This window comes from Loxodonta africana, chromosome 10 (assembly GCF_030014295.1).
Source record: "Loxodonta africana isolate mLoxAfr1 chromosome 10, mLoxAfr1.hap2, whole genome shotgun sequence".
Taxonomy (NCBI): Eukaryota; Metazoa; Chordata; class Mammalia; order Proboscidea; family Elephantidae; genus Loxodonta; species Loxodonta africana.
In genome coordinates, this window is record NC_087351.1 from 78,885,759 (window position 1) to 78,905,266 (window position 19,508).

The 19,508-nt window shown below is 34.6% G+C and overlaps 1 protein-coding gene across 6 annotated transcripts in view; it reads left to right on the forward strand.

Moving 5' to 3' along the window:
- GPHN (gephyrin) overlaps window positions 1-19,508 on the forward strand; it is a 570,865-nt gene that overhangs the window by 318,613 nt on the left and 232,744 nt on the right. For all 6 annotated transcript variants that reach the window (XM_064292607.1, XM_064292612.1, XM_064292608.1 and 3 more), the window contains exon 6: window positions 18,189-18,255. In XM_064292607.1, coding sequence (XP_064148677.1) covers window positions 18,189-18,255 — 67 coding nt within the window. The remainder of the gene's footprint in view (window positions 1-18,188; window positions 18,256-19,508) is intronic.

The window sequence follows — 19,508 nt, forward strand, 5'->3', positions numbered from 1 at the left end:
TTTGGGCATTGGTCATTCGAGACCAGTGTCCATTTTGAACTATAGCCCAGATCAGACTTGTTTGGCATATTTTCGGGGAGGGGCAAATATTGGACCTAGGCCTTTCATTGTGGCTACTGACCTCTTGCTGGTTTATAACTATTTACTAAATATTAAAAGAAAAAGAATGGCTTTTATGCCCTGTTTATGTGAATGTTTCACTAAAAGATTTTTATTATTTTAGCTATTGTCTTTATATCTCAGGTCTCCATTAAAACGGGTGCCAGACACTGCTGTGACTCGAGTATATGAGTCTTTGCCAGTCCAGCTCCGGCTGGGTCACATTCTTTATGCTCAAAGACAGGGAATAATGGCTCCAACGTTATCTCCTAAATTGTTCTTTCTTTTAATCCGAGATTGGAGATAACACATTGATGATTAATACCTGGACTTAGTTGAGCCTTTATAATGCTGCCATGGCAGGCTCTTTAAACTCGCAGTGCTGGTTTCCCACTGGGTATCATCTGGTTCTTTACCAGGATCCTAACAATCACATTGCTAAAGTGAACATATTCAATATACATTAGCATTTTAGCCTGAGGCTTTTTTTTAAGTGTATAAGACAATAGAAGGTTTTATTATGCCTGATGCTATCAGGATGCAGACTAAGAATATTACTGTTTCTTGCAGTAATGATCTAGCCCATGTACTTGTTCCTGATGGTAACCAATCAAATAAATCTGGTGTTTGTAAGGGTGTTACAGTGTGTAACCAAGTAGCTTACTATTTAATTCTATGTATATCCTGTTCTACTTCTCCTGTGTTACTTATCCACATGCAACAAGAGGTATTTGCTATAGTACAGACTACACTTTCTTGAGCTAATAAAAAACTCTAAGGCTGTTTTGTTGTCTGACGTCATCTTGGCTAATGAGGTCAGAGATTACTGTTGTGCTTTTTTTCTCATTAGCAACTTCATCTGTTGTTGTTGTTGTGTGCCATCAAGTCAATTCTGACTCATGGCGACCCTATAGGACAGAGTAGAACTGCCCCATAGGATTTCCAAGGAGCAGCTGGTAGATTGAAACTGCCAGCCTTTTAGTTAGCAGCCATAGCTCTTAACTGCTTCGCCACCAGGTCTCCATTAAAACGGGTGCCAGACACTGCTGTGACTCAAATACAAACCGAGGTTGCTGTGTCCGTTATTGTCCCATAATGATTGATAAATTTCTTAAAGATTTTTTTCCCTAAAGTTTGAGGTTCAAAAAGGACACCCAAGGGCTATGGTCTATTTGGGTTACCCTAACCTCCATGAAAGCCAGAAATCTGGATTCCAGGAGAATTACAAGTTTTTCATCATTCCTTCCTTGGATTATAATCTTGTTATAGAATCTTTGATGAAAAATTATCAATAAATGGTAATTGGGCACTGTCATGGATTGACTCATGTCCTGCAAAAATATGTGTCAACTTGGTTAGGCCATGATTCCCAGTGTTGTGTGGTTGTCCTCCATTTTGTGATTTCCCTGTGTTTTATAAACCATAATCTCTGCCTGTGGTTAAAGAGGATTAGGGTTCAATGTAACACCTTAGCTCAGGTCACATCCCTGATCCAATGTAAAGGGAGTTGCCCTGAGGTGTGGCCTACACCAGCTTTTATCTTACAAGAGATAAAAGGAAAGGGAAGTGAGCAGAGAGTTGGAGACCTCATACCACCAAGAAAGAAGCACCGAGAGCAGAGCACATCCTTTGAACCCATGGTTCCTGCATGGAGAAGCTCCTAGTCCAGGGGAAGATTGATAAGAAGGACCTTCCTCCAGAGCCAACAGAGAGAGAGCCTTCCTCCTGGAGTTGACACCCTGAATTCAGACTTCTAGCATACTGGACTGTGAGAGAATAAACTTCTGTTTGTTGAAGATATCCACTTGTGGTATTTCTGTTATAGCAGCACTAGATGACTAAGATAGGCAGCATCTTGTTTTTAAGAGCCCAGACACCATACAGCAAACCAGGAATTAGAATAGAGGCACTAACAATAATATTAGGCCAACTGTCTGAAATAACCAGTGAAACCGAGACCCTAAGGTTTTTGAACCAAGGAAAGAGATCTTATAAGGTGTTTGTCTATACATAAATAGCATCAATAATGGCTTTTCATGGCCTCAGCAGCAACTACATTCTGCAAAACCTCAGACTGAGTATTAATAGAAACACAGCAACATTTGTCTATTAAGGCACAAACTGTTCCTTGAGAGAATAGGGAATTTAATGCTGTTCTGTTTTGTAAAATCATAGCTTGAACTTCAGACACTTATCTGGTTATGATAGAGTTACCACATTGCTTTTACCAACAAGAACTTCTAAGCCAAGAGTTACAATATCTAAACCCATTAGATAATTTTAGGAGAAAGGAAAATGGTTTCTTATATCTAGAAAGTAGGACCTTAAAACATCAGCAGTATTCCCACTTAAAACCTATACGTCCCTTTCCTTTACTCAGTCTTATGTGGTTAATATCTGTTCTACATGATTCTGTATCAGCCGCAGTCTGCAAACCTGACAGCCTCTGCATAGGATTTCTGTAAATTTTATTCAGTCTAGTCACAGTCCTTTTCGCAAGTCCAATATAGTCCGTCTTTTTTGTTGAGATATTTTGGTCAAACATTTTCAGCAAATCAGCAATTTAAGAACTTATCTGCAGCTGACAAAACGTAATATGGCCATGATGAATTTATAAAAATAATACTCTTATAGTGAAAGACCTGATAGAAATTAATTACAAGCATAACATAAAGGCCAAATAAAATCAGTTAAAAGAAAACTTTAGATAAAAATATTTCTAGATATAACCATTAACCATATTTTTAAAGCGCTTCAGATATAATACATAATAATTTTGAGACATAATACTATATAATAAGGATATGGTATATCGAATGTACCGTATATATCAAAAATGCACCAAGATCGTTAAGTCTCTAAACACCTGAATAGTAATAAAAAGTAATACTAATTTAAAAAGCTTTATAGGTAAAGGATGTGAATTCCCTAATCAAACCATTGGCTTTGATAAAGTTTTGACCAAGTTAGTAATTAAGAAATAATAATAAAATTGTGACATAATATTACATGTTTGCTGCCTAATATTAGGCAAAAACACAAAAGGAAATACTAACATATAAATTTTAACCCAAAGAGAATCAGGCATTTCTCTTGGTTTTGACTACATGTTCCATGTAATTTATTAAATAAAGCTTTTTAGCACTTTTCCTTTATGAAATTTTTGTGGCTTTCCATGAAGTTTCAAAATTGTCAGGAGTTTTTATAGGTTACTGAGAAACAATACTTAAGCTATTTAACCAAAGATCTTAAAGGTAAAAACTTTAGTTTTTTTTTTTTTTCTAAAGCCATGTGGGTTGAAAAAATAGGGAGAAGGCTGAGAGCCCTAATACATGGCATAAACAGAATACAAAACATAATTCACAATGCACAAACACCAGAAGAGAAACTAGATAACTTGGGGCTCCTAAAAATCAAAAACTGATGCTCATCTAAAGACTTCACCAAAAGAGTAAAAAGACAACCTACAGACTGGGAAAAAAATTTTAGCTACAACGTATCTGATCAGGGTTTAATCTCTAAAATCTTTAAGATACTACAAAACTTCAACAACAAAAAGACAGCCCAGTTAAAAAATGGGCACAGGATATGAACAAGCACTTCACTAAAGAAGACATTCAGGCGGCTAGCAGACACATGAGGAAATACTCATGATCATTAGCCATTAGAGAAATGCAAATCAAAACTATAATGAGATACCATCTCACCACAACAAGGATAGCATTAACCTAAAGCCATGTGGCTTGGTTTTCAACTCAGGAATCTTATTCTAACGAGACCAAACCTTTGTCTTCGAGGCAGATTACACAAAGAATAAATTAACCCTTCAGCTTAGAAATCAAAGGAAATTTTGTTATTTTAACAGCAAGAAACCCAATTCTTTGTTTTTTATATTATTTAACATTAAAGCTCCTAAAAATCTCATAAATTAAACCATTAAACTTTAGTTAGATAAAACTTTTGATCATATTAAATAATTTTTTAATAAACCTCTTAAATGTTGTCTTTGTTGCATATCTCTTATAGTGTATCCATTTAAATGGCAAAAATGAACACTCATTAGCAGACCCAAATATATATATATTATATACACACACACATATATACACACACACAAACACACTTGTGGCATAAAAAACAAAAGTATATAAGCTTTAATTATGATAAACATCAATTAACTCAATTTAACATCAGTAACTAAAAGGTCTTAGAAATTATTTTAAGCCTGTATACCACAAAACATAACTGTTATTGAAAGTCTGTTTAAACATTCTAAGTTTTCCTTCAACTTTTACTGTTTCCCATATTTTCCCAGTGTAATTTTATCCCTTAAAGATTTTATCAGCTGGCTTTGGAAATCACAGAGTCTCTGCTCAGCTGACCAATTCACTGATATGGGTATAACCTTAAGTGTTTGACTAGGGTTGGAAACATTTTCCCAGGCCATTTCAGGTGTATCTCATTGTGATTTCTATTTTTTGGCTTCTTAAAGTTCCCATACAATAGAGAAAACTTGTTTACAGTTCTTTTATGATTGGGATCCATGCAATTTCTGTTAACTATAGTAAGCTTCCTGGAGGTATATGACCTTGGAGACTGGGGAGCAGGGAGGCTTGATGTTACCCCACCCTCCATATTTTTGACTCATGGTAGGAGACAAGATTGGGACATTCAGGTTCATTTACATATGTTTAAGTTGATCTAGGCATTTCGAAAGGCAAAAGATAACTAATTTCTTTTCCTTTTGCTATTCTTTTGGAAAGCAGTTTTGCTCTCTCTTTATTACAGCCTTTTATCTACTCAGTAAATACCAAAGCCCTTCAGCAATTTTTTTCCTAGGCTTGTCCTATGCCTCCTTTTTCATACTCTGGAACTTTTAGTTTTATTTTAAGACAAAATTATCCTTTTTCTTTAAATAAAACACATTTCATATAATATCTAGCTTAAGTTACTTAGAAAGGCTTTGCTTTTACCATTGACTCAAAGTTTTTCACTATACCTACTAAAAATCTAAATCAAAAGACAGACACAAGACACAGGTTTTTCTTGGATGAGAAAAGAACTGAGGCTGTAAGACAGCCTTACAAAAAAAATCAATTGTCAGCCATAGCCACTAACCTAATACAAGACAGAAACTTAGACACAACACTCTAGACCAGAAGCAAGCTCTCAGATCTAAAGGAGACAGAAAGACCACATAAACTCACCGAATAATACCGCACAAAACAAGGATATGGGGATCCTCGTTTCTTAAGGTGTACATAGCAATTTTTGGTCAGATTGACACAATTCAATGGAAAATAATAGGTTCTAGGTAAAACTTATTAACTTGCCAGAGCCTACATGGAGGAATATTAGACCTTTTAGTAAAACCTGAGTATCATCAAGCAAAAGTTCCCCAAATAGAAAAGACAACACAAATGAAAGCTCATTTTCCCAAAGGGGTCACTGAAATTCCAAATTAATTATAGTGTATGCACTTTGTAGCATTTTTCAGTATGAACCCCAAACTCAGTACCCCACCCCCCCCAGTGCCAAACTCAGTAATAACCAGGGTCATTTATCAAAGATGTTAAGCCGTAAGGTTCAAGCTTTTGGGAAGACTGAAGAATTAATGCCTTTGAATTGTGGTGTTGGAGAAGAATATTGAATATACCATGGACTGTCAAAAGAACAAACAAACCTGTCTTGGAAGAAGTACAACTAGAATGCTCCTTGGAAGCAAGGATGGTGAGACTATGTCTCACATACTTTGGACATGTTGTCAGGAGGGATCAGTTCCTGGAGAGGGACATCATGCTTGGTCAAGTAGAGGGTCTGCGAAGAAGAAGGCGGCCCTTAACAAGATGGACTGACACAGTGGCTGCAACAGTGGGCTCAAGCATAACAAGGATTGGGAAGATGGTGCAGGACCGGGTAGTGTTTCATTCTGTTGTACATAGGATCGATACAGGTTGGAATTGACTCGGCAGCACCTAACAACAACGACAAATCGTAGTAACAGTGTAAAACACCACACAAAAAGGAGAGCTCTTACAAACTGCCAGAAAAATGAATTGTATGATATGTAAATTTTACTTCAATAAAGTTGTAACATAAATGCAGAATACCTTTTATCTTAATACTATTATTTTTAAATTTTTCCAGTGTGATAAGCAATAAATGGTATATCATTATTTACATGTTCTTTTTTTTTTTTTTTTTTTGCTTAATAGCAATATTAAATGTTTTACATTTGTTTATTGGCTATTTGTATTTCTTTTTTAAATTGAGTATTCATATCATATCAATTTCCAGGTTGGTGCAAATTTTATGAGTTTTGCTATATATTAAGATTTTAAACTTGGCTTATTATGTACTTTCCTATTTGTCATGTGCCTTTTATTTTTGTTTATACTATTTTTGACAGATATAAATTTCACAATTTATAAAGATAAATCTAAAAACATTAGAGTTAGAGAGAGGAAAAAAAAACAGAATACATTAAATAGCAGTTTGACTAATTGGTAACCTCTCAACAGTAGTTGAAACAGAAGATACTTAACCAAGAATTTTACACCCACCAAGGTATCTGTCTTTCAGTGACGAGGGAGAAATAAATGTCATTTTCAGACTAACAAAAATGAGGAGACAAAGAACCCTGCTTAAAGACTTTAAAGTTTATACTTCTGGTAGGAGAAAAATGATTTCAGATGGAGGGTCTAGGATGTAAGAAAGAAGAGAAAACAAATATAATGGTAAATATATGAACAAATCTGAAAAAAATAGACCATGTAAAGCAATAAAAGTTATATCTGAATTATGGGAGAAAAAATATGCTGGAAGTCATATTTGAAAACAATGGCATGTAAATTGGGGTGATACGATCATAGTTAAGTGTTCTCAAGGCCCCGTGTTTTCCAGGAGGAAGTCAAAGATACTAACTTTAGTTCTGTAAGGTTAAGTATCTGTATTAAAATTATTAGGGTAAATGCTAAAAGAAAGGCAGAGTATATAACTTCCAAAAATAGAAGGAAGAAATAGAATGAGGAAAATGCTCAAGACAATATAGGCAGAAGAAAATTAAAAAGAAACAGAAAACAACAAGAGGAGTAGAAAGCAAAAAGATGGTTTAAAAAAATAAATAAAATAGAAGCAAACCCAACAGAAAATCTCCCAGTTAATATTTTCTCAATAGAACACCAGTTGGTTTCTTATATTCAAACATCTGAAAAATACAGTACATTTTTAAAATTCTTAATTTTTTTTTATTTTGAGACAATTGTAGATTGGCATGCAGTAATAAGAAATAGTACAGAGAAACCCTGTGTACCTCTTACCCAATTTCCCTCAATGGTAACATCTTGCAAAACTATAATACAATATTACAACCAGGATATTGACGTGGATGCGATCAATACAGAACAATTCCATCACCACAAAGATTCCTCCTGTTGCCCTTCCATTGCCAGTCCACCTTTTCTAACCTACCTTTTCTAGCTCTTGGCAACCACTAATCTGTTATTTATATTTTTATAGTTTGGTCATTTCAAGAATGCTGTACAAGTAGAGTCATCGAATTTATAACTTTTGGAGATTGGCTATTTCTACTTGAATATTCCCTGGAGATTGAACAAAATTGTTACAAGTGTCAATACTTTGTTCCTTTTTATTGCTGATTAGTATTCCATAGTATGTATGTATCATATTTGGTCAGTTATTTTCCCGTTGATGGCCATCTGGGTTTCCAGTTCCGAGCTGTTACAAAGCTGCTATAAACATTCATGTATAGGTGTTTTTTTTTTTTTTTTTATAGGTTACTGTGTGAAAAAGTTTTGATTTTCTGGGATATATACGCAGGAGTGTAAATTGCTGGGAGATATGGTAGCTTCATGTTTACTTTTTTGAGAAGCTGCCAAAATGTTACACAGAGTAGCTGCAGCAGTTTGTGGACACCCTGGTGGCGTAGTGGTTAAGTGCTATGGCTGCTAACCAAAGGGTCAGCAGTTCAAATCTGCCAGGTGCTCCTTGGAAACTCTGTGGGACAGGTCTACTCTGTCCTGTAGGGTTGCTATGAGTCGGAATCGACTCGACGGCACTGGGTTTTGGTTTGGTAGCAGTTTGTGTTCCCATCAGCATTGTGATTCAGTTTTTCTGCATCCTCTCTAAAATTTATTGTTATCATTTTTTATTTTAGCCATTTTGATAGGTCTGAATATCTCATTGTGGTTTTAATTTGCATTTCCCTAATGGCTAACACCAACACCCATCTTCCAGTTTATCATACTGTGGTGGTTCGTGTGTTGCTATGATACTGGAAGCTCTGCCACTGGTATTTCAAATACCAGCAGGGTCACCCATGGTGGACAGACTAGGAGGGAAGGCATGGCGGTTTACTTCCACAAATTAGCCAGTGAGAACCCTATGGATCACAACAGAATATTATCCAACACAGTGTCAGAAGATAAGCCTGCTAGGTTGGAAGGCACTTAATATACACAGTGGCCTCAACAACGGACTCAAACATAGCAACAATTGTGAAGATGGTGCAGGACTGGACAGTGTTTCATTCTGTTGTACATGGGTTTGCCATGAGCCGACTAAGTGGCAACTAATTACAACAAATGGCTAACAATGTTGAACATGATTTCATGTGCATATTTTCCATCTGTATATAATTTTTGGTGAAATATCTGTATATATTATTTACCCATTTTCTAATTGGATTGTTTTTTTACTGTTGAGTTTTGAGAATTCTTTGTATATTCTAGATACCAGCCCTTTGTCAAGTTTGTGGATTGCAATCATTTTCTACCAATCTATAGATTGTCTTTGCATTTTCTTCAGTCTTTCACAGAGTAAAAGGTTTAATTTTCATGAGGTCCAGTTTATCAATTTTTCCTCTTAGCCATTGTGCTTTCAGTGTCAAGTCTAAGAACTCTTCACCTAGCCCATATCCCCAAAGTTTTCTCAAAGCTCTGTAGTTTTATATATTACCTTCACGTTTGTGATCCATTTTGAGTTAAATTTTTTGCATGAGGTACAAGGTTTAGGTTAAGGTTTTAGGGAGTTTTTTATTGTTGTTATTGTTGTTGCTGTGTGTGTTTGTTGGTTAGATGGTTGGCTGGTTGGTTGGTTGGTTGGTTTTTGGTGTCAGGGGAAGGAGATTGGCCTGTGTATGTCTATTTCCTCCAGGGCTATTTGTCAAAAAGGCTGTCTTTACTCTGTGGAATTGCTGTTGCATCTTTGTCAAAAATTAGTTGGGCGTATTTGTGTGGGTCTGTTTCCGGGCTCTCTGTTCCATTGATCTATGCGTCTGTCTCTCCATCAGTACCACACAGTCTTGATTACACTAGCTGTGCAATAAGTCTTAAAATTGGATTGTCTGATTTCTCCCCCTTAACAAAATTGTTTCAGCTATTCAGGTGGCTTTACTTTCCCGTATAAATTTTTGAATAAGCTTGTTTGTATCTATAAAAATCTTGCTGGGGTTTTTTATAGGAGTTGTATTAAACCTGTTTATCATTTGGGAAAAATCGATATTATTTTTATTTGGAGTCTGCCAAATCATGAACACGGTACATCTCTCTGTTTATTTAGGTCTTTGATTCTTTAATCAATATTTTGTAATTTTCAGCACGTAGATTTTAGTTTTTTTTTTTTAGATTTTATACATGTTTTGTTAAATTTCACTAAGTATTTCATTTTGTTTTGAGTAATTTTAAATGGTATTTTATTTTTAATTTCAGTATTTACCACATGTTCATTAATAGTATAGAGAAATACAATGGATTTTTTATGTTGACCTTCTACCCTACAACCTTGATGAATTATTAGTATTACTAGTCCTAAGAGTTTTGGGAGATTTCTTTGGTTTGGTTTGGTTTGGTTTTTGTATTGTTTTAACTCTTTGGAATTTTCTATATAGATAATCATTCCACCTACAAATAGGGACCATCTTATTTATTCCTTTTTGATCTGTATGCCTTTGATTCTTTTTCTTGCCTACTGTGCTGGCCAGGACTTCCAATACTGTTTTGAATAGCCGTGGTGAGAGTGGATGATCTTTTTCTTGACCTCGAAAGTATCAGTCTTCTACTGTTAAGCATAATGTTAGCTTTTTGTAGAAGCTCTTTTTCAAGTTGAGGAAGTTCCTTCTCTATTCCTAGCTTTCTGAGAGTTTTTTGAATCATGAGTGGGTGCTGCATTTTGTCCAATTTTTTTCTGCATTAATCAATATGATTTTGTGAATTTTTTTTAGTCTGTTAATAGGGCGAATTACACTGAATGCTGTTTATTCTCTTATTTTTTGTTGTCTGCAGGGTCTGAAAAACTCTTAGAAAGTTTACGTTTAAAATTACAATTTAAGAGGCAATTTTACCCCAAACTTTTATTATGAAAGTTTTCAAACATATGCCAAAGTCGAAAGAATTTTACATTGAACAATCTTATAGATTCTACCATTAATGTTTTGCCATAGTTGTTTTATCACTTACCTATCATCTGTTTATCCAGATCTTTTTAATAGCTTTTATTTTTTTAGAACAGTTTTATGTTTATAGAAAAATAATAAAGTACAGAGTTCCCGTATATCCCCTACCTCCAAAAGACTTTAAAAAAAAAAAAACAAAAAGCTGACAGTGTCAAACATTGGAAAATTATTTGCTTTTATATAATAAAGCTACAGATCTGTTTACCCAGTAACTCATAAACTCCACCTCTAGGTATATATCCTCAAACAGTAGCTTTCAAGCTTTTTTGACCATAAGCCACAGTCAGAAATATATTTTGCAATGTAATCCTGTCTCATACACATATGTATGTGTGTTTCTATGTTTGTAGATATGTATATAATAACCAATGGAATATTTTACAGCAGTGAAAATGAACTATAGCTACACACATCAGCATGAAGAAGTCTTACAAACACTCTGTTGAGTGAGAAAAACAATTCATGTTGAAATATTTTTAAAAAGAAAAAGCTGCCATCAAGTGTTTCAGAGCAGAGCTGTGCTCCATAGGGTTTTCGTGGCAGTGACCTTTCAGAAGCAGATCACCAGACCTTTCTTCCGAGGTACCTCTGTGTGGGTTCGAAGCACCAACCTTTTGGTTGGTAGGTGAACACTTAACCATTTGCACACCAGCATTGCCTGTGTAGGAATATATACATATGGTTTCACTTGTGTAAATTTCAAAAACATGATAAACTGAACAATATATCTACATAAATGTCTGTGCAAAACTATTTTTTAAAAAGTAAGGGAATAAATGATTCATGCTACAACATGGATGAACCTTGAAAACATTATCTAAGTGAAAGAAGCCAGTCATAAAGTCCACATATTGTATGACTCCAGGTATATGAAATTTCGACAATAGGCAAATACATAGTGGTTGACTAGGGCTGGGTTCCGGGAGAAAATGAGCAGTGACTCCTAATGGGTGTGGGATTTGAAGGGGAGAAGTGATGAAAATTTTCTAAAATTGAGATAGGTGCACAATTCTGTGAATATAGTAAAAACTCTTCAGCTTTATACTTTAAATGGATAAATTGTGTAGTATGTGAATTATATCTCAGTAAAACTTCTTCTAAAAAATTATATCTCAGTAAAAGTTCCAAAAAAAATAAGTGAATGATAATTTTAAATTTCAGTGTAATAAGTTATCTGGAAGAGAAGGGAGAGGTTTGAGATCAGAGTGAGGCACACAAAGTTGACTTTGAAAATATCAGTAACAGTCTGTTAACCTAGATGGTAGGTACATAGATGGGTTTTTGTTGTTATTGTCAATATTTTATACATGCATTATAAATTTTTACGTGAGTTTAACCCTTAATAAAAATACCTCTTTAAGAGAAACAAAATTGTTTTTTTTTTTCATTATTAAATTCTTGTGTGTATTGTGATCAAATTTACCATAGTATATTGAACTTCTATTATAAATATAGACTAGGGCTGGTTTTCATTCAACTATGTCCCATTTTTAAAAATTATTCTTTAGGTATTTAAATTTCCAGAAAAAAAATATTTTAGAATAAAAAGGTAGCTGTCTCATTATTTTCTTTCTAGGTCAGAGCATGCTTAACGAACTATAGCCTGTCCACTTTTCTTTATTACCATTGCAACCACCCTAATTCACCTCTTGTATCATTCCAGCAGTTCCTTGACTGGTTTCTTTACTTCTTGTCTTACACCTCTCCAATCTATTTTCCATGTTGCAGCCAGAGATATCTTTTGAAAACACATATATCAGTATATTATTTCTTTGCTCAGAACTCTTCAGTGATATCTCATTTTCCTGTGGATAAAGTCCGAGTTCTTTAATTAATTACATTAATTATATAGGTCCTGGAAAGTAATCTATGTAAGTAAACCCGTAAACTCCCCTAGGGAAACACTGTTTTAGTCACTCTTGTAACTCCATTCCCTAGCACTGTGCCTTGCCCATAGTAAGTACTCAATAAATATTTGTTGACTGATTCAGTCATTTCATTATGGTCACTGTATATACTTGGGGTATCAGATACTTTTAAATAACAAAAATAAGTTAAATTATCCCACGATTAATCTGCAAATAAGTTCAGTTTTTTGTGTTTGTTTTTTGCCCCTAGTTTTTAAATCCCCACTAGATGAGTTTGCATTTAATTTACCGGCAATTCAATCTATTATTCAAGCTTGTGTACTAGCATAAACCTGTTTCAGTCAATTCTGACTCTTAGGGACCCTATAGGACAGAGTAGAACTGCCCCATAGGGTTTCTAAGGAGTGCCTGGTAGATTGAACTGCCAACCTTTTGGTTAGCATCTGTACCTCTTAACCACTACGCACCAGGGTTTCCTGTTTACAAGCGTAGTTGACCTGATTTTCATATATAATCTTTATTTAAAAAAAGAAGAAAAAACCTGCTTTTGCATTACCATTAATATTGACTATTTGTGGCCCACTTACCTCCTCCAATTTGATATGTTTGAAGAAGCCAAAAACTAGAAAATTGTTTTCAAAGAAATTACACAAAAATCCTCATCTTATTTCTATTTCCTTTTTAATTTCTGAGGTTTATTTTTAAGTATAAACTCAGGCAAATATGTCTCAACATGTCATTGAATAACGTTGATATTCTAACTATAGTTCTGATGAAAATAATATTTTTATCTTCTGTATCAGATGTAGAAATACATAATAATTGAAACTAAAAGGCAAGTAATTGCTTTCTGTCAAAGGTGACAGTAATTTATATTTAAATAAAAGAACTAAAAGGAGATACATATAATGGATACTTTGGTTAAAGTGGGAATTTGTGGGTAATTTTATTTCTCCTTTTCTGAACCTTCAAGTTAAAAAAATAATAATAATAAGCCTAAAAAAGGCCTTTAATTAAAAATGCCCAATGATGAAGAAAACACAACATAAAGACCTCTAGAGAGTTGATTTTCCTCAAAGCAGTAGTATTAATATACATCATACATTCTTTCATTTATATCATCTAGCTTAGAGTTCAAATCCCAGCTCTGCATCTAACTGTTGTGTTAACCCAAGACCCAGTGCCGTCGAGTCAATTCCAACTCATAGCGACCCTATAGGACAGAGTAGAACTGCCCCACTGAGTTTCCAAGGAGCGTTACCTTAGGCAAATTATCATCACCAATACTCTATTCCCTCATCTATAAAATGGCATCATCTAATACCTCCCTCCTGGGTTGTTGTGTTACAAGAAAATAATTGGTAAAGTGTGTTGTATGGCATATAGCAAGCACTAGTTAATGTTAAATGTTATTTGCCTGTGAGATGACAGGCAAATAACATTTAACATTAACTAACCTGGTTTTTGGTTTTGGTTAGTTAATGTTAAATGTTATTTACCTGTCATCTCATTGCCATACTATTAATAGCAAAAGAAAAAGTCAGTTCTCTGCACCAAAAAGAAAAAAACAGTAGAAAAGAAATACGCCTCCTCCCTAACCCCCCCCACAAAAAAAAAAATCACTGCCATCCGGTCGATTCGGACTCATAGTGACCCTGTAAAAAGGCAGGCCCTGTATAAAGTGTTGAAACAGTTACACCACAGAACATGAACCAAATATCACAAACATTAGCCAAAAATTACAGGCAGTCCTCAGATTACGAATGAGATCTTTAAGAATTTGTAGGTAAGTCAGGACAGGTACATATGGTTCTTACATGGCATTACTTTAGTGCAAGACACAACTGGAAGCCTCTTCAATGATTTAAAAGCTGCACTTGGAAGAACTTAAGGTGATTGTGATGAATCCATCACTTCGAGGGGAGGGAAAATTTACATAACATTAAAGGGCAAGTACTAGTTGTCACAATGTTCACAGCCCAGAGAGTTACTGTGATTTACTTATTTACTTACTGTAATTAACTTGTATTTAGTGTTATCTATTTTTTTATCAGAGTTTCTTTTCTTGATATTTTATAGCATCCCTTTACAGCTGATCTTAGACTGTTATTCCTGAAATAGTGCTTTGATAATATTGAGTAGAATTCACCAATGGTCCCTAGTGCCTTGAGACTACATTCTAGCTCTTCACAATGAATTCAATTATCTCCAGAGTTTAATCCCAGCGTATTTTTTAAGGGAAGATGGGCCAAGCATTTACTGAGTGCCTATTATGCACTAGACATTGTTCTATACATTGTATTTTATTTAATCCTTACAACAACTCAGGTTTTGAAAAGTGAGGATTAGAGAGGTTTGGTAATTTAACCAACATTATTTTTTTTATATACTGATAGTAAATGGTAGTGCCAAAATTCAAGCATAGCCTATCACAGTAGTTCTCAAACTTTACCATGGGTCAGAATCCGATAAAGAGCTTGTAAACACACAGATTTCTGGATCCCTCCTCCAGATTTTCTGATTTAGTAGATCAACATCAAAGAGTAGGGGGTGGGATACTGGGGAGGACGGTGCAAGGTTTTACGTTTCTAAAAAGTTCCCCAGTGATGCATATGTTGCTGATCCAGGAATCACACTTTGAAAACTACTCATGTATCAGACTCCAGCATCTTCCTACTGCTACCTCTTATCTCACATCACTCTGTAAATACGGTGCTCTCACCAGTAGAAAGGCTTCACCTACCCAAAACGCACATGGGTCTTTCTTTTCTCTGTGCTTCTGCATCTGCATAGTTTTTTCCTTCCACCTAAACTGACCTCTTTTTCTTGCCTTTTCTTACCTGTTGTAATATCTTCCTTCGTAATAAAACTCAAATGCAACTTTTCCCATAAAGTCTTACCTTAAACCCTCAGCTAGAAGTATACTACTTTAATTTTGAATTCATTGTACTTTGTATCCATTTGTTTCATTACCTGCTATCTTCTATGGTAGTTATTTGTTTATATGCTTCAATGTTTTGTATTGCATTTGCAAACTCTTAAGGATTGGGTTCCATTTCTCCCCTTACATTTAGTGCATATTTTTAGTTGTTTAATAAATATTGGAATATGTTAAGATTTTGGTGCTTATACTTTTACAAGTTGTTAAATGAGGTAGTGTTTATGAAAATACTATAGTAACCATGAAGGCTTATATAAAGGTAAAGTACTTTTGCAGCAACTCTGGATATTAGAAGTTCTATAAATGAAATTGTAAACACTTCAAAAGATCAGGGAATTTACAAAGAATAAAAAAAAGTCAAATCTATTTTTTTTAAGTAAAAGTCTAAAGAGATTGAGCAGAATTAACATATACTCTCTCTTGTCTGTACAGCAAAATCTTTAATTACATCTTTCTCTTTCTCTCTCAGACACAAAAATAATTGTCTACATATTAAAACTCTTCTGTTAGCACAAAACTGACTGAAGTTTATACAAATAGCCTTATTAGTAATGCTATTAGGATCAATCTAGATTAGATTAAATGTTGTTGAAGACATGAGAGGCCCAAAGAGTTGAAATAAAAAGAATTAACTAAGTTTTCATTTACCACCAACCTTGTGGTGAAGGGAGTTACAACTTTCTTGAAAAATAGAATTCAAGTTCTGTAATACTTGATAAATTAAAATATTGTTTAGAAACATTGACCGTAAGGATAAACATGTGGCCGTTATACATAGAAAAGGAAACTAAACACAAGATGGGGTGAACTTTCTGTGTAAAAATACAAAGATTTCAGAGACATATATCAATTAAATTCTCTCTACCTCAGAGTTTGGACTGGACTATGGGATAGACAATGATACTGGTGAAGAATGAGCTTCTTGGCTCAAGTAGACGCATGAGACTGTGTTGGCATCTCCTGTCTGAAGAGGAGATGAGAGGGTAGAAAGGGTCAGAAGCTGGCCAAATGGACACGAAAAGAAAGAGTGGAGGGAAGGAGTGTGCTGTCTCATTAGGGGGAGAGCAATTAGGAGTATAAAGCAACGTGTTTATAAATTTTTGTAAGAGAGTCTGACTTGATTTGTAAACTTTCACTTAAAGCACAATAAAAAAAATTTTTTTTTAATTCTCTTTACCTTAAATTCTTTTTCCATGTTATGTGAATAACTGTATTTTCTTCTCCATCACAGAAATGTTGGGCACATAACATGCAATAATTGTTATGGAAATATTTTTAATTCTTAAGGGGAAAGGTGCTAGAAACTTCTTGAGGCAGTTCACATGATATTCTGTAAGAGAATATTATGCTTTTAATTAAAATCCTAGATTTATATCACGAATGACTAGGTTTGTCACATGAAACAAGAGGATCTTTGAATTGATGACATTCCAATCATATTGCTGATAATATTACAATTAGCTATCAAATTGATAAAAAGCTACAATGTAGTATTTCAGTTGAGAAAAGTAAAATTTCTGGGAAATAGAAGTACGTTAAGAGCTATATAATTACTCAGTACCATTCTGGCCTTCATTAAAGAACTTTCCAATTCTGACTGCTAGAACTAAAAATTTTGAAAAAATATCACTTAGATTGAAGGTTAAAAAATAGCCTTCAAATTTTTTATTAAACTGTGAAGACGAAGGAAGAAGACTAAACAATGATTCAGTTACCATTTTCAAGAGTATGGAAAGTTTGAAATAACACTGTTATCAACTTTTCTCTTTCAGATTGTAAACGGGACAAAGAAAAAAAAACAATATAATAAAAGATAATTTTAGGTTATTTCAGAGAGGGAGAATAGTTGAAGAATAAACTTGATCGTAGGAAGAGGTTTTGGAAAAAACATTTACGCATGACTTTAAAGGAAACCCTGGCGTAGTCTACGGTTAAGTGCTATGGCTGCTAACCAAAAGGTCAGCAGTTTGAATCCACCATACGCTACTGTCCTATAGGGTCACTATGAGTCAGAATTGACTCGACAGCATGGGGTTTTTTTTTTAGGTATGACTTTAAAAATCTTAGTTCTAAAAATTTAGAAATAGAGTAATCTAGCCTGATCTCTTTGTTTTTTAAATGATGAAAATGAGATAAATGACCAGATCAAAATACACAGCCAGTTAATGACAGAGCATGATTATTCTAACTCTCGTATGAAAATCCCGGCCGGCCCTCAACTCTTCAAGGCAGCCCTCCAGTGCTTTTACACTTCTTTATGCATGCAAGACCAGTTTCTTACCAGACAGATTGGCTTAAGTGTGGCCTGAAAATTGACAGTGGTCTCTGAAAAAACCCTTCTAGCTTAAATTGTCTGTGATTACCAATAAATCTGTTAATAATTTAGCTGTCCAACCTCACCCAACTGACAGTCAAGCATTTAGATTTCCTGAGAAGAAAGAGCTCATATTCCCATCTCAACTCTTGATCACCTTATGTGTTAGGCTTTGGAACATAAATATTACTACTGTTTTGCACTATCATTGAAATGTTAACAGCTCTGAGATATGTAGAAGCTGAAGAGAAATTTGGCCAAATAGCTTGAAAGTGAATAATTTATTCTGATTCCACATTCGGTGCATTTTTCCAAAATATCACACTAACCATTATTGTAAAAATCTCAACCACAGTGCCCAATCATATAGCAACAATTTTAAACCTAACACAGTTGTTCACATGTAACATACAATGATTGCTTTTTGTTGTTGAATGTATTTAAACAAAACATTTCTTATGATGTGGTTTTTATCCACTTTCTCTTTCCTTTCAGGCCTGTATGTGGAATCAGAGGGAAAACTCTCATAATTAACCTGCCAGGTAGCAAGAAAGGATCTCAGGTAAGCAACCTTGAGATTTATACAATTTGGTGTAAACAGTTAGCCCATTACAAAGTTGGAGCGGTCCACAAAACTGCCCTCAACTTCTGACACCAATTACAAGTTCAGGTTTGATAATTCACTAGAAAGACTCACAGAACTCACTGAAAGCTGTTACATTTATGGTTGTTGTTGATTACAGGGATAGGTTACAGATTAATATTATGCAAAGGAGGAAGCACATCGGGGATAGTCCAGGAAAGGCCCCAAACACAAAGCTTCCATTGTCCTCTCCTTGTGAAGCCATGGACTTGCTACTATTCTGGTATTGACATGTAGCAATGTTCACGGAGTACTGCCAACCAGAGATGCTCACTCAAGCCTTTGGTGTCCAGAGTTTCTGTTGTGGCTTAATCAGATACTGCCCACATGGCTGACCTTTAGTTTGCAGCCCCTCCCCAAGGTTGGGCTAATACCTTCAGTCTGTAGTCTCTTCCAGGGGCAAAACTGATATTGCATGGCCCAAAGCCACCGTAATAAATCATGGACCATTAGATTGTCTGGCGGCCAAAACCTCCAGGCAAGCAAAGACACCCTTACAGGCACATGACACTCAGAGGCCCAGAGATCACCTCCTAGTAGCTGAGAGTAAGGACCAGACCTCTCTGGTTATGGTTAATTCGTCACAGCCTTTGCTATGGCTCATTCTTTTGAATTCGTTGCTCTTAGTTTCCTTGATAACAAGAAAAGTAATTTAACACAAAGATCTAAAAATAACATAAGATCATATTTTTAAGTGTTTATACCTGTGTTTGGTTGATTATGCTGTAAAATAATTTTGAAGGTGAAATGCAGCTTCTACTATTTTGGGTGATTATTTACTTTTTTGAAATTTACTTGGGGAAGCGTGCCAGTGATTAAGCAGGGTTTTACTGCTAACCCTTCTAGTTATAATGTTTATATTCAAAAGCATACCTCAACAAGTTTATGCTTTTCCAAGTGTTACTGGCATTTTAAATTTCTTCCTAACTGTTAAGTTAAATGTAATTTAAAGAAAGTTTTAAGACTTATATTTTTAATTCCAGTTTTTATTTTGTTGAAAAGATAAATATAGATTACTATTCAAGACACAATTTATTCTTTAATGTTATTTTTGTTAAGAAAATTCCAAATGAGAAAAAAATTTTTCAAGTTAAGAACCAACTTTTTCAGTTTTTCTGAAAGAAAACACACATGCGTTAATTAGAAAATACTGAAATATATATATCAATGTC